Source organism: Aptenodytes patagonicus, chromosome 4 (genome assembly GCF_965638725.1).
Source record: "Aptenodytes patagonicus chromosome 4, bAptPat1.pri.cur, whole genome shotgun sequence".
Taxonomy (NCBI): domain Eukaryota; kingdom Metazoa; phylum Chordata; class Aves; order Sphenisciformes; family Spheniscidae; genus Aptenodytes; species Aptenodytes patagonicus.
Genome location: NC_134952.1, coordinates 56,423,055 through 56,437,940, shown reverse-complemented (window position 1 = coordinate 56,437,940; position 14,886 = coordinate 56,423,055). Strand labels below are relative to the sequence as shown.

The 14,886-nt window shown below is 39.2% G+C and overlaps 1 protein-coding gene across 5 annotated transcripts in view; it reads right to left on the bottom strand.

Annotated features, from left to right (window-relative positions):
* RAP1GDS1 (Rap1 GTPase-GDP dissociation stimulator 1) overlaps positions 1–14,886 on the bottom strand; it is a 108,049-nt gene that overhangs the window by 55,152 nt on the left and 38,011 nt on the right. For 4 of the 5 annotated variants that reach the window (XM_076336786.1, XM_076336787.1, XM_076336784.1 and 1 more), the window contains exon 2: positions 13,919–14,029. In XM_076336786.1, coding sequence (XP_076192901.1) covers positions 13,919–14,029 — 111 coding nt within the window. The remainder of the gene's footprint in view (positions 1–13,918; positions 14,030–14,886) is intronic. The other variant, XM_076336785.1, reaches the window with a different exon arrangement.

The following is a 14,886-nucleotide window of genomic DNA, read 5'->3' as shown; positions in this document are numbered from 1 at the left end:
AATACACACCAGCTTTGCCTTCAATGAAGAAATATGCACATCAATACTTCCACAGCACAAGGCTGAATATTAAAGTTAAGCAGCTTAGAACCCCCGAGTTTCTGAACTGGGTCTAGTTTAGAGCCCTGACGCATAGTGTGGTGGATTTATCTGAGCTGTTAGTTCCCCTGCTCCCTCTTTCTGATTCACCCCCTGCAGGAGGTAACCACTTCGGTAGCACAGTTGCTGAAAGAGTTTGATATTAGTCCCTCAGCTGCCAAGTTCATTGTCTGGCATCTTAGTACAAATATCATCCACTAGCATCTTCATGTTTTATACTCAGCCTGTGTGGACATTTTAATCTGCCTCCTCTGTTACTTGTACTAACTGGACTTATTACAGGACCCTGGGTAAAGCCTTCAGTATCCTCATGCTTTAGTTTTTCAATCTGTATAACAGAAATACTAGGCCCATAGTGTAAAATCCTTTTTCCAAATTCAATTTCGTTTAAAAATCAAATCAGATTTGAAAGCTGAGCATTACATATGTAGATGTTTCATATTCCTTTTAAGCAATCTCTTAAGAGCGTCTCAAGCAAGCTCAAATGCCTGCTGTAAAATTCTGCCCAGTGCTTACTGGAAGAGTACATCTACATACAAAGGAATTTTTTAGTTACTGATGTTTTTAAAAAGTTTTGCTGACAAAGTAGCTTAAGAAAAAGCTAATCTAGAAAAGATCACGTTTGTAAGTCATAAGGGACTGGGACAAAAGTAAGAATGAAATTTCAGACCTGAAATTGTGAATTACATGATCTCCAAATACAATTTTTTGTAAAAAGCAGGCCTTTTCCTTTGCTTCTGTATTGCATTTAAAAAATGCAATCTAAAAAGAAATTTGTCAATTCTGTTATCTGGAACTGCTATTCACTGATGCCTTCTACAAAGAGAAAATATATAATATTTAATCTTTATTTGGCACATTGTGTATTCAATGAATAGCACTTGGAATTTAACACTTGGATAAACATCATTTAACTATCTGGCACTAACTAAATACATCACTATTAAGAGGAATTTATGTAAAATATAATCCCACTAAGTAGCAGTGATTACCATTCAGTATCATTACAGTACGTCAGTTTACTGGGAGACAGTCCAATAAAAAGCAGTCACCTGGATTTAGTATGTTCCAATTAAAAAGGTATACTGTAATGATATATGATATACAGCACTTAATGATGAAACATTTCTGGATTATGTGTACACAGTGCTATGAAAAGGCAACAGCTTCATGAGCTAAGATGCAACAAACATCCTTCTTCAGCAAAAAGAAGGAATGCTTTATAACACAGTATTTGAGCCAAAACTCCATCCTACAAAATATCCATCAGGATCCCCAACTTTCAGAAAGGCATTTGACTAGAAATCTTCTCAGGTAACCTTAATGGACCGCAATGAGCTTAACTGGCTGACCTGGCCCAATTCAATTTGAACCTCTGGCTCCGCTACAAGAGATTATCTGCATCAGAGACAGACCAGAAATTCTTGCTTGTATGAGTATGCTGGTGTGATGCCCATGCCCTCCTGTAGCTTGACACAAGGGAGCAATGACTGTGCAGAAATGGGGGACGGGATGGAGCGAAGGCCCCATAGCTCTTGCCTGTTCGGACACTGTCATCCTTGATAAGTCTGCCACTGCCACACCTCTTGCAGTTCTGAGGCCTAAACTTTGTCAAGGGCCTAAAGACTCAGGCTCTGAAACACATTTGAACCCACTGAGAGAGAAAACCTAAGGCGGGGAAGTAAAAGGAGAATCTCGCCTGCATAAAGTTAAAAGTAAAACCAACTTGTGATACTGAGCACTTAGTTTAGTGATTTAGCAGTTACGGCTCCTCATTGTTAAAATAAGAGGGAAGGGGAAAGACGGCGCATTTGAGTAAAAGACAAAACCCAACCAAGGGCTTATCTACCGAGACCATGCGGCAACAAAAGCATAAAGGATGCAGACTGGAGGAGGCTCCTCAGAGCTCCCTCTCAGCTGGACTGAGATCCCCGAACCGTCTGTGACCACTGGCTTGATCCTTATCGACAGGTCGTATTACCCTCCCTGTGTATGTAGTTGTGTCGTGTTATGTGTTACTATTTTGTGAACCTGTATGCTTGCTTAAGGATTCTGGCTCTCATAATAAACTGCCACCATATGGTATCCGCCTGACTCTGGAGTGCGAGTAGTGGTCGTTTCCCCCCCCTTCATTTGGTACTATACGGTGCATGACAGCTGGTCTAAGATGCGGGTTCTTGGTTTGACAGCTTCCTACCGGCAAACCCTAACTGCTGATGCAGCTATACTGCCAAAAGCTACAAAAATAATAAAAGTCTGTTTTGTTGGTAATGTTAATTTCTGAGGGACGTGGTGTAAGGTACTGTAGCAAAGGAATGTTTTAGCCAGTAGAAACTGCATCTGTACTAAGATGGTTTCCATCCTCGTTAGTGCAAAAGCAGGCCTAAGCCTTCCCCAGCAGCAGAATATAAAACCATCCTCAGGGTTTTATGTGCTATCTTCATTTTCTCACCAAAACTATCTCTCTATATGAAAATGCTCCTGTCAAAAAATTCTTCCTCTGTAATCCATTATCACTATTTATGTAAGCGTAAGACTTGATTTTATGCATACAAGCCAATCAAAATGATTTTTGTCATGCAAAATATTCCCAATTGTGTTAAATGTTACATTAATTTCTACTCATATAGATGTTGTAAAACATAATTCAATGGCAAAAGCTAAATGCTTATGTCATGCTTTTTCCTTTAATTTTATAGCTTTATACTCCCCACCAAGAAAAACAGGTTCATATGACGCTCAGCAAAGACAGTGTATTAAGAAATAAACTGGAAATACACCTTTGAAGAAAGAAGGCTTTCCTTGACACCTACTATAATATAAGAATCAACACTGATGGTGATCTGAAACAAAGGAATTGCTAAAAGAGGCTGTACATATTTTGGCTCTGAACATGCAAATGCTTTGCCATGTACATAGCTTTATACATACAAATATACCTCTTGAGCTCAGTGGGACTACCAGAACGTAAGAATCTATGTCCTTAAAGGTAAGAATATATGTAAATGTTGGCAGAATCAGGACCTTTCTTTATATTCCTTTTACTAATTTTCTCTGTGCTCTAAACATGTGTGCTGCAGTAACATACTGAGCTAAATCAACAGAGATTCTGAGTGTAAGCAGCTGTTGTAGAAGGCAGTGGGAATTACGAAGATACAGCATCTATCGCTGCTTAGGTACCTGCATTTAGCTTGTTGTTTTCTTTCAAAAATTTTATCTTTAAATCTGTTCCTCCCTTTTCCCATTTCTCTCCTTCCTCTAAAAAAATCTTATGTGCTACTTTGTTCCTTGTTACTCATTCACTTAGTTTCACTTCTTCCTTTTTCATTTCAATTTCCTCTCCCTCCCTTGGTTTGAGTAGACATTATCCCTGCACCACTGAAGTCCAAAGAAGCTGGATCAAGATTTAGCAGTTGTTAAACAGACACCAGTCCATGTCTCCAATATGCAAAGTAAATGAGTTGTACAAGGTACTATGGGTAGCTCAGTGCTACTCTTAATATTTTTGTAGTTTCCAAGACAAACCAGGAATAATAAAGTAGTAAAATCTTTGTCATGGGCTAAGGCCACCATCTTCCTAAAGAATACTTTAATCTCAGCAGATAACCATAGATTTCAGTAGACAATTAGCAATAATACTGTTTTGTTTTTGTCTTTTTGGAGGAGGATGTTCTAGCTTTCATCTGCATATGTCCTTTTCATGGATATACACCATAAATGTCTGTTGCTTGTTTGAATGTTCAGGCTGGGACACTTACATATCAGGACTAACATGCAGGCATGTGTCTGCTCTGTCTGAGTATACATCCATGGGTGGCCTCCTTCTCCTTCTAAGATCACAGGTGGGTGACATATACTAGGGATCACTGGAGGGCAGACCTGAGAAGGATCAAAAATCCACCTGGAAGAGAGACTGCTGCTAAGAAGAAAGGGAGATGCTAAAGATCAAAGAGGAGTAAGAGAGCAGGGAAATGCTACTTGTCATTGGACTTAATTCTACTAGTTATCAGTTGGTTTAATAGGCCACTGATCCAATTGGTACCATTGTCTACCCACTTGCTTGTGCTATGCCACCTTGATGTGCTTGTGCACTGGCTTGCGTTGTTACAGCTTACCTGTTAGTAACGTGTATTAAATCCATGGGGATGCTGAGTGCTCTTTTTTTATTTATATGAAACAACAGTAGCCAAAAGTTAATCCTACATGTGAGGGTCAGAATAGGGCCTATAGACGGTTACTGTTTTGTTTTAAGCTATAATGCTCTGCAAGCATTCACAGTCATAAAAGCATTGTTACTTGGTCACAATCCACATGAAATGATTGTCACCTCATTTTACTCTTATGACCTCATTTTACTTTTATTCTGCTCAGTCTCTTCAAAACAGAGAAAGGTTAGTTTGGTGATGTTTAAGGACAGGTTTGTTTAAGCAAGCTGTGAAATGTGGAGTTTTTTCTTCATGCTTCAGAAAGGGAAAGGAGTAAGCTTAAAATGTCTAGCCAATGGGAAAAAATGAAAGTGACTTCAGGTAATGTTTATACATTAGAATAACTCTGCTAGGATGAAAGGTTCTACAACTTAATTTTTTCTATGTTTGGGGTGGGAGGGTAGCACATCTTTTACTTTCATACTAATGTGTGAGAGGATCACAGAAACAAAAGATGAAATGACTATTGCTTAATCCTGTGTGTACTAAAGAGGTACAAGATTTCACTGAAATCAGATGGCACTCTCATGTGCTAAAAGTTAAGCAAATAGCCACTTACCTGACTCTGCAATGAATAAATAAGAGTATGTGCGCTGAACTGTCAAAAATGTCCAAAAAGGAAATAGATAAAAATAGGTACAGCTCTCATTTTTTTCATAAACCAAAGGCAATAATAGTGACAATAATACATTAAAAAATTTCAGAGAAGCAGATTTTTTTTTTTAGTTGAGCCCTGAATTTAACAATCACAAAACATTATCTCTAAATTCTCCATGATTTTTCTGCTTCAGTAGAGGAATTGTTCCATCTTCTATGGCCAGTGAAGATCAGAAAAAGGAACATCAAGTATAGGAAGAGCATGAGTACTAACTAAATTCAACAACATATGGAAGACACAGCTATAAAGAACAGAATAAAATTAAGAATTTCCAACTCAAATATAACCTCTGTGTTAACATATGGTTGTGAGAACTGGAAATCCACCAAAACATTAAAGACAGGAAACTAGATGGCTTTGAAAGCAAGTGCCTACAGAAGATTCAGGGCATTGGATGCAAAGTTTCATCACTGATGAAGAAATGTGAGAAATCTGCAGTCTCTGCAGAAATCCAACATTTTCTTAAGCACTCCAGATGCTAACACATCCTCCTCTGTGATGCTATCAAATAGGAACCAACACGTTTCAGAAAAACCCACTGGTGACTTTCAAGAGAAAACCTGAACAGAAGCTTTTTGTCAGGAGGGCTGAGCTCATGATCTCAACACCATAAAGCTGAAACAGCAGGAAGAGATGGCAAAGGCTTGCTAGCAGTTGCCCAGGAAGCTTGTAACATAATGTTATTTTCTCTGATACAACACAGTGAGTATATTCAAAACAAAACAAAACACGGCTACAGTATATAGCCAAAATATGTTTTGGGGCAAAACAAAATAGCATAAAGAAACTGTGTTCATTATGGGGAGAAAAACGATGTGCCAAAGAAGCCTTAGAGTAATCCTGAAATTTCCAGTTTCAAACATGAATTTAAAATTTTCATGTGTCATCTGATGGTTCCTTGAGTTACCAGGTATCAGCATAGCTCAACAAATAGAAAATAGGGCATCTTAGCCAACCACATCTTCAAGGTAAAGTGCATTATTTTAAACCTTCTTCTTTGAACTGTAAGAGCTTTCCAAAATTTCTATATCCCTTTCAAGACTGGGGCCCTGCGCTCTCACTTAAGCTTATCTTTATTGGTGTGATTTTGCTTAACCATTTTTACACACAAACTTGTAAACTCATACTCTTAGCCTCCCAAAAAGTATATGTAAAAAAATTTTTCAAATGCATGTGCTAGCCTTTGCATTTCAATTACATGTCAGACGTTTTTCAGAGCCAGGTGCTGAAGGCTGGGATTAGCGGGCATTTTCAGCCTCTTATACTGAGTGTATCAGAGCCAAAAATAACATTCTCAGCAGATTTTTAGATTTCTCATCTGTCAAAACTGGGTTATTTATGTCCGCTATAACCTCTTGTATCTGAAACGCAGCATGTCTGGACTAGCAATAACATTAATTTTTTTTTTGTTACTGCAATAATTATGTCCCAGAAGGCCTGTGGTTTAAAAGAAAACCTCTATTTCCTTCTTGTTTTATTTTTCTCAGGCAGTCCTTTCTTGTGGACCTGTATTTGAGGATCTTAGGATAACTGCACTGTTTTGATAGGCACAATATTTATGAGACGGCTCTTAATAGGTATAAATCTGTATATGTTGATATAAAATGATGGCCAATATTGTTTTCTGTTGCATTTCCCTATACGATACAATTAACCTATTGTTCCCAAAATCCAATAGTACATACCCATATTTTTCTTTGGGTGTGAGATAAAAAATAAAGCATTTACTACTTCTTTCCAGAAATGTAAGCATATGATCTTTCAAAATGCTTTTCTCCAGTGCATAAGTGCTTTACTCATTCTTTTGACAAGTTTTTTTTAAAAAATAGATTCCAAGCTGCAAGGCATATGTTAAGCTATTATATTTTTCTCTGTTAGTTTAGCCTGCCATTGATTAAGGCTTAAATTGAAAATATGAGAGCTTAAATTGAAAATATCTGAGCCAATAAAATCATAAATGGATGAAGCTGTACCCATTGTCTCACAGATCTTTTTCTACATGTAACTAGTTCAGTTCTAACTACTGTGTTCTTTGAATTATGGTAATAAAACATGTAACATTGTGCTTTTAGAACAAAACTCCTGAAACCAACAATTGTTTTCTTTTTCACAAGACAGGTTTTGGTTCCAAAACAGAAAGTAACTTGAGCTTGTAACATTCAGCTGTTTTTTATTATTAAAAAAATAATAAAATTCAGTAATATACCAAGTCTAATGATGCCACTGGAGCTAGTGTTTAATACTGTCATTTTTCTACAGTATTTGCACCGAGAATTTCTGTTGGTCAGGAAAGCAAATATGCCTCTCTTGCATCTTTAGCGTAACTTTCAGTACCACTTGTACAGAGGGGAAGAATGAGATTTCAGAGAATGTTCCTCTGTAAGTTGTCATTTAAAAAAACCCCACAAAATACCCTTGAATTCCAAAGTTGCTAAATATGACAGAAACTTAGCAAAAATATCAGAGCAAATATACAGCTTTCATAACTATGGCTAAGACCTTGAGATCGATGGCTGTGGGCTGCAAACAAGTATGCAACATTTGTGTGTCAGTCAGAGGGTAGCCTGAAGCTCATGGGGAGGGAACTTGCTCACCCCTCTGCAGTGAGCAGAGGGAGGTGACCCAACTGCATTTCTCTGAGAAAAATGCATCCAGATTCACCTACCAGAGCTCTCCTTCCCCCAATTTCCTCCCGTGGATTTTTCTGCAGACTTCAATTCTTTTCTTCTTTACACACATTATAAAGCAGCTACAAGATAAGCTGTTTATTACTCTAGCCCATTTTGGGGTGGGAGGGAGAAAATGACCCGTTTGTAAAAAGTCTCAAATTATAATGTAAGGAATTCTGACATTAAACACAAAATTAAATTTCATTTTGCAATGCACAGTTAATCTCAGAGGTTTTTTTTAAAGCTGAATCAAAAAAAAGCTGCAGAACCTCAAAATCATATTCTCTGACAAAGTAATTCCTTGGTTTTTGCCTTTTCTGATTATGATCATTCTACACTTCATATTACTGTAAACAGTCTGCTTCCAGATCAGCAAAATTCTTGACAGTAACACAGCAAACCATGTCTATATAGAAAGAATCCAAATTCTACAGAGCAGACAATGGAGTAAGTTGTTTTAATATAGAGAGATTTTAAAAGAAAACACATGCGATATATGAATTTCACCTCCTGATTCAGTAGAAGCCAGTATTTCATTCAGTGCATGGCTGACTATTTCTTTACTGCTAACATTGCTTATGGATCATGCACCACAGCCTTCCTGTAAAAATCTAAATTATGGGAAGTTTAGCAATCTAGAGATGGTGAATGCTGGCAAGTGGAGAGAGATCAAGCATTTGTGTTTTCCTTTCAGAAGTAAGGCAGACAAAATCTGATCTTACGTGAATGAGGTAGATCCACAGGGGTGAAAGGAGCTGTGCTGATTTACATTAGCTGGGAATCTAAGACTAATGTTACTGCATGTCTCCATTACTGCAGGCCTTATGGGTGCAAAGTCCCCAGCTATGCCAGCTGACTTCACTGGAAACGCTGAAGGAAGTCCACACAAAATGAGGTATGTTCTTATTATTCTACAGCATTTCTAATGCACGCTTCTCTCTTACTCCTCTGTCGTTGTTGCCTCTTTCATCCTAAAGTCCTCCGTTTTATCTAGTAGCTCAAGCTAGTCCACATGACTGGCCTCAGCCAGAAGTGCTGGTGACAGATAAGAACTACAATATCTGCATAAATAGGAATATATGCCTCTCCAAAAAATGTCTCCTAAAGAAACCATCTGTGCAGGATTTTCAGACCCGGGTCTCAGATGCGAAGGGCTATACAACTCCCTCCTAGACAAATAGCAGCTAAACCCACTTGAATTTGGCTTGCCAAATATTTACCAGCAGTTATTACATTCAGCAAACTATTTGATTCATCCTTGTGTAGTATAGCATGTGTGTGTGCATACACCTTAATTTGATTGGTGTGACAAATGGCACAATAGCTCGTAAAGCCAGACAGGAGGTATCATGTTCCAGGGCACTACAGCCTGTCTGGGATTATCAAAAGATCAGCTGTCAGAAGGAGCGTGAAAAACAAAAAGGAAAAAGCAGCAAATTACATAAAAAGAAATTAAAAGCCACAACATTCATCATAACTTTGCCATCCCTTTCTATATAGTAGACAATATGGGAAGAAAGTAGTTTGTTATGTTTTAACATAATGAAAAGTTAAAAGACTGTATGCAAAGTAAACAGAACCGTAATCGTTGCTGTACTGTTAGAGACTAAGGAATTTAACTTATGTTTCTGCAGCAACCACAACCCTATGCTGCATGCATGCAGTTGGCAATTAAAAGCAATGTAGTGCTCTCTGAAACATTCATATGTACATGCAATATGCCCAAACTGAAGTTGTGGAAATGATTATTTCCTTTGTTAAAAATCTCATGTTGTATTAACACTGGGTTTAACTGCCGTTTTTGGCTGGCAGTAGATGGGAGCGGGTTGCATTAGTGTATTAGTAATACACTAAATTTTATATAAGATAAAATAATATTTTTATCTCCAAGTCTTAATGAAGTGAATAAAACATTAAGTTCTGTGACTTATGATACCACCATGAACTCTGAATGAAATCATAGTCCTATAAAATTATCTTAAAATAAACTCTATTCCTTGTATGGCTTATTTTTCTAGTGTTACTCTAATATGATGATTTACTGAACTATAATCAGATTGTATACTTCATTACTGTAATCATACACATGGGAATATACTAAAGGAGAGCAGAATAATTATTTGAGAAATCTTATTTAAATTATTTCTGTGTTACAAGTAACATGTAGTTTTATATAAACAATCTGATTTCTAATTATTATTATGTAATAATTTCTACAGAGACACAGAGGTACAGTGTGTATCCCATATCTGTATTATTTCATATATTTATCATATATATGATAATATACACTAACTAAAAATCAATCTATCAATCAATCAAATCCATATTAAGATGTTAACTGGACAGATGAGAACTATGAGAGAGGACATTCATTGGTTGGTTGGTCAAAGGAAGGACAGTCATAATGTATTGGTAACTCAATAATAACTCAGAGACTGCAGCATTTAGAAAGCTGATTCTATATCTATTTGTTGAATCAATCTATTACATGCAATTTACCTCATAATCTCTGAAGTCTTTCGAATGTACTGCTGTTCTCACAAATTTATTCCAAAACAGAAACCTGTCTTCTATGAGGATTTTGTTTTTCCAAATCATCAGACTATCTTGAGAACTAAAGCCTGTTGTCCAAAGATACTCAGCAAAACTTAGGTATTGAAGTGTCTTATTCACTTGAAAGGGAATTGAAATTCAGGCTGCTAAATCACCAGCAAGCTGTTGAAAAAACTGTCCCATCTAACCCATCTAATTTTCAGTGAGTTATTTTAGTTGCCCTCAATCTTGGGCAACTGAAAATATGTGGAGATGTATATCATATGGCAGCTCAGCCAGGTTATATTCACGTTACTCACTTACACGCAAAGAACACGGTAAATGGTGGAGGGATTATAGCTAAATTTTTTAAAACTACCCAAAAGAAAGAGGTCAAAATCCTAATAATCTGCTTATTGATCTGGCAGCTACAAGACTAGAAGAGAAAAGATTTTGGAAGGAAGAGCAAAGCCCTAGACTGAGACGGAAGAGAGTAATCTGGTTGCAAGGAAGCATCGGTAAGTTTGCTGTACGTTAGTCAAAATTATTCTGCATCTGCCAAACTTGTTCTGTGACATAGCTATGTGATCTTCATAGGCAAAATGGTAAACTCTAATATTTACACTAAGTATTTTGTCATTTGTCATACCATACTTATCATTTAAGTATTAGACTTAAAAATACTGGAAATACCAAATCCAATTGGAAGTTGGATTAAAGTATTGGATATACCTTATAAATAAACACATAAGAACAAATATTTTATTATTTCCTGGCTGACATCTCCTTGCAAAATAATCAGAATTAAAAACCCGCTACCATTTGCGGGACAACCAGGGGATCAGGCCCAGCCAGCACGGGTTCATGAAAGGCAGGTCCTGCTTGACCAACCTGATCTCCTTCTATGACCAGGTGACCCACCTAGTGGATGAGGGAAAGGCTGTGGATGTGGTCTACAGGTGTACTTTAGAACCTGGTTAGCCAGGTGTACTTTAGAACGCAATCTGGCCGCTGTCGTTAAAGACAACAAAAAAAGTTTTTACAAATATATTAATGACAAGAAGAGAGCCAAGGAGAATCTCCATCCTTTATTGGATGCAGGGGGGAACATTGTCACTGAGGATGAGGAAAAGGCTGAGGTACTCAATGCCTTCTTTGCCTCAGTCTTTAATGGGCAGACCAGTTATCCTCAGGGTACTCGGCCCCCCGAGCTGGAAGACAGGGACGGCGAGCAGGATGAACCCCCTGTAATCCAAGAGGAAGCAGTCAATGACCTGCTACGCCACCTGGACACTCACAAGTCTATGGGGCCGGATGGGATCCACCCGAGAGTGCTGAGGGAGCTGGCAGAGGTGCTCGCCAAGCCGCTCTCCATCATTTATCAGCAGTCCTGGTTAACGGGGGAGGTCCCGGATGACTGGAGGCTTGCCAATGTGACGCCCATCTACAGGAAGGGCCGGAAGGAGGATCCGGGGAACTACAGGCCTGTCAGCCTGACCTCGGTGCCGGGGAAGATTATGGAGCGGTTCATCTTGAGGGTGCTCACAAGGCATGTGCAGGACAACCAGGGGATCCGGCCCAGCCAGCACGGATTCATGAAAGGCAGGTCCTGCTTGACCAACCTGATCTCCTTCTATGACCAGGTGACCCGCCTAGTGGATGAGGGAAAGGCTGTGGATGTGGTCTACCTGGACTTCAGTAAGGCCTTTGACACTGTCTCCCACAGCATTCTCCTAGAGAAGCTGGCGGCTCACGGCTTAGACAGGTGGACTCTGCGCTGGGTCAAAAACTGGCTGGACGGCCGGGCCCAGAGAGTTGTGGTGAATGGAGTTACATCCAGTTGGCGGCCGGTCACGAGCGGTGTTCCCCAGGGCTCAGTACTGGGGCCGGTCTTGTTCAATATCTTTATCGATGATCTGGATGAGGGGATTGAGTGCACCCTCAGTAAGTTTGCAGACGACACCAAGCTGGGCGGGAGTGTTGATCTGCTCAAGGGTAGGAAGGCTCTGCAGAGGGACCTGGACAGGCTGGATGGATGGGCCCAGGCCAACTGTATGAGGTTCAACAAGGCCAAGTGCCGGGTCCTGCACTTCGGCCACAACAACCCCAGGCAGCACTACAGGCTTGGGGAAGAGTGGCTGGAAAGCTGCCCAGCAGAGAAGGACCTGGGGGTGTTGGTCGACAGCCGGCTGAACATGAGCTGGCAGTGTGCCCAGGCGGCCAAGAAGGCCAATGGCATCCTGGCCTGTATCAGAAATAGTGTGGCCAGTAGGAGTAGGGAAGTGATCGTGCCCCTGTACTCGGCCCTGGTGAGGCCGCACCTCGAATACTGTGTTCAGTTTTGGGCCCCTCACTACAAGAAGGACGTTGAGGTGCTGGAGCGTGTCCAGAGAAGTGCAACGAGGCTGGTGAGGGGTCTGGAGAACTAGTCTTATGAGGAGCGGCTGAGGGAACTGGGGTTGTTTAGCCTGGAGAAAAGGAGGCTGAGGGGAGACCTCATCGCTCTCTACAACTACCTGAAAGGAGGTTGTAGCGAGGTGGGTGTTGGTCTTTTCTCCGAAGTAACAAGTGATAGGACGAGAGGAAATGGCCTCAAGTTGCGCCAGGGGAGGTTTAGATTGGATGTAAGGAAAAATTTCTTTACTGAAAGAGTGGTGAAACATTGGAACAGGCTGCCCAGGGAAGTGGTGGAGTCCCCATCCCTGGAGGTATTTAAAAGACGTGTAGATGAGGCGCTTAGGGACATGGTTTAGTGGGCATGGTGGTGTTGGGTTGACGGTTGGACTCGATGATCTTAGAGGTCTTTTCCAACCTTAATGATTCTATGATTAAATGCAGAGACTGTTATAATCCATATTTGATTTGATATGGATGGTGTTTATATTTTATTGTGAAAAACCTCATAAAGTATTTTACACCAACTAAGCCAAAAGACTGTGATTTATAGAATACCATCACAGGAAAGAAACAAGACTTATTAATAGTATGTACTTCTGAGTGTATTGATATTTACAAAGGACTAACATTTTTTTTAAATAAAGAATTTCTAATCGTGGCTTGTATCTATCCTGACAAGTTTTTGACCTGAAATTGTATACAGATTTTTCTTCTGCCACCATCTGAAGCGCTAAGAAAGTTGAACTCGGAAAACTCTTATAAGCTGTCATCTTCATTTACCATACCTTTCTGCCTACTGCAAGTGGGGACACACTTTCTACAGCTTTTGGTGAAAAAGACATCTTGTTCCATTCTTAAGTTATTTTTTTTATCATACCACATGTCAAATTTGGACCATCTTTGGATATCCAGCCTACTTCTGCTAATCGAAACTACTGGAAATAAGAAATATGTGATCATAAGTATGAGGAAAAATACATTACAAATAGGAAACTATGCTCTTTTAAACAGAATTAGCAAGCTGCTCCCATATCCCTCTCCCCATCGTGTCAGGCTTATTTGTCCATCCCTGTTCTTTGTTTCCTGAGTGATCAATTGGAAAAGTAATTGTGCTACTTCATAATATTGGAAAAAGGACTGGACTATAGCTGTTCCAAACATCCAGGTATTTACCATCACTGTCTTCAATGCTACCTGAATGTTACAGATATATGGGTTAAAAAAAAAAGAAACCCAGAACAGCCAATCCAGCAGCCTACTGCTTGAGTCAGTCTTTCTGCCACATTCTACTACCTCCATTTTAATTCACTGATCTCATTATATGATTTAAAATTTGAAAGGTCCATACAACTTACTGTTTTGTGCCAGAGCTTGAAGCAGACAGTCCAAGCACCCCTCCAAGCTATCTGCTGTGCTGTCAGTAGTTGTTATCTTCAGCTTTTTCAGGGCATCACTTAGATTATCTGCTTGGTAAACACAAAGAAAAGAGAAATCAGTGTCCTCATCAATTTGGTAACAGCATTATAGCCTTGAATGTAAATAGTTACTGTAAAGTAAACAAGATCCTGTATCAATGAAGAAGGCTTGTACGGTCTGTATTCTGAGGATACAAAAAGCCAGGAGTCAAAGGTTATAGATGAAATGAAACTTTTCAAATTTAAATATACATTTATCATTCTGCATCTGAGACCAGGATGCCAGCAGGCACTTTATGACATGCCACTGAACAGCAATTTAGCCATCAATATTTTCTCAGCCTAGCTGGTGCAGAAAACCAGCAGCCATTTCTTTTCTTCTATCCTTGTGTGTGTGGGAAAAAATATGATTGAAATAAGCACATCTTGAATTTTTTCATCAATAAAGGGAAAGTAATTGAAAATGCCATTTTCTGCATGCTGTGTAGGCTTCCATCTTGGCTATACTTTCACAGATCCCTAGTGTTAAGCTTATAGCCTTTTAAGTATTATGCCATTTTCCACCACAATGTTACAAGCACCACTGTTTATACGAACTGCGTTAACTCTTTAAATTCAACTGATCCATAAAAACATAAGACATCTTCTAGAAATAAGAAAGTTCTGTTGTGGATTTCAGATAAATAACTCTTCCCTCTTTAAAAAACAACAACCCACCCAAACCACATAATATAATTCTCAATAGATGCACATTTATTCCTATAAAAGTTGGGATAGTATGACTGCTACTGTTTTGAGTATTCTGTCTGTTCACAAGCAAGGTATAAGTGTTAGCAGCTGCAGCCTGCGTCTCTTTGGTTTACCCACTGATGACTAACCTCACTTTGAATGGAGTATCCTTTTAAAAA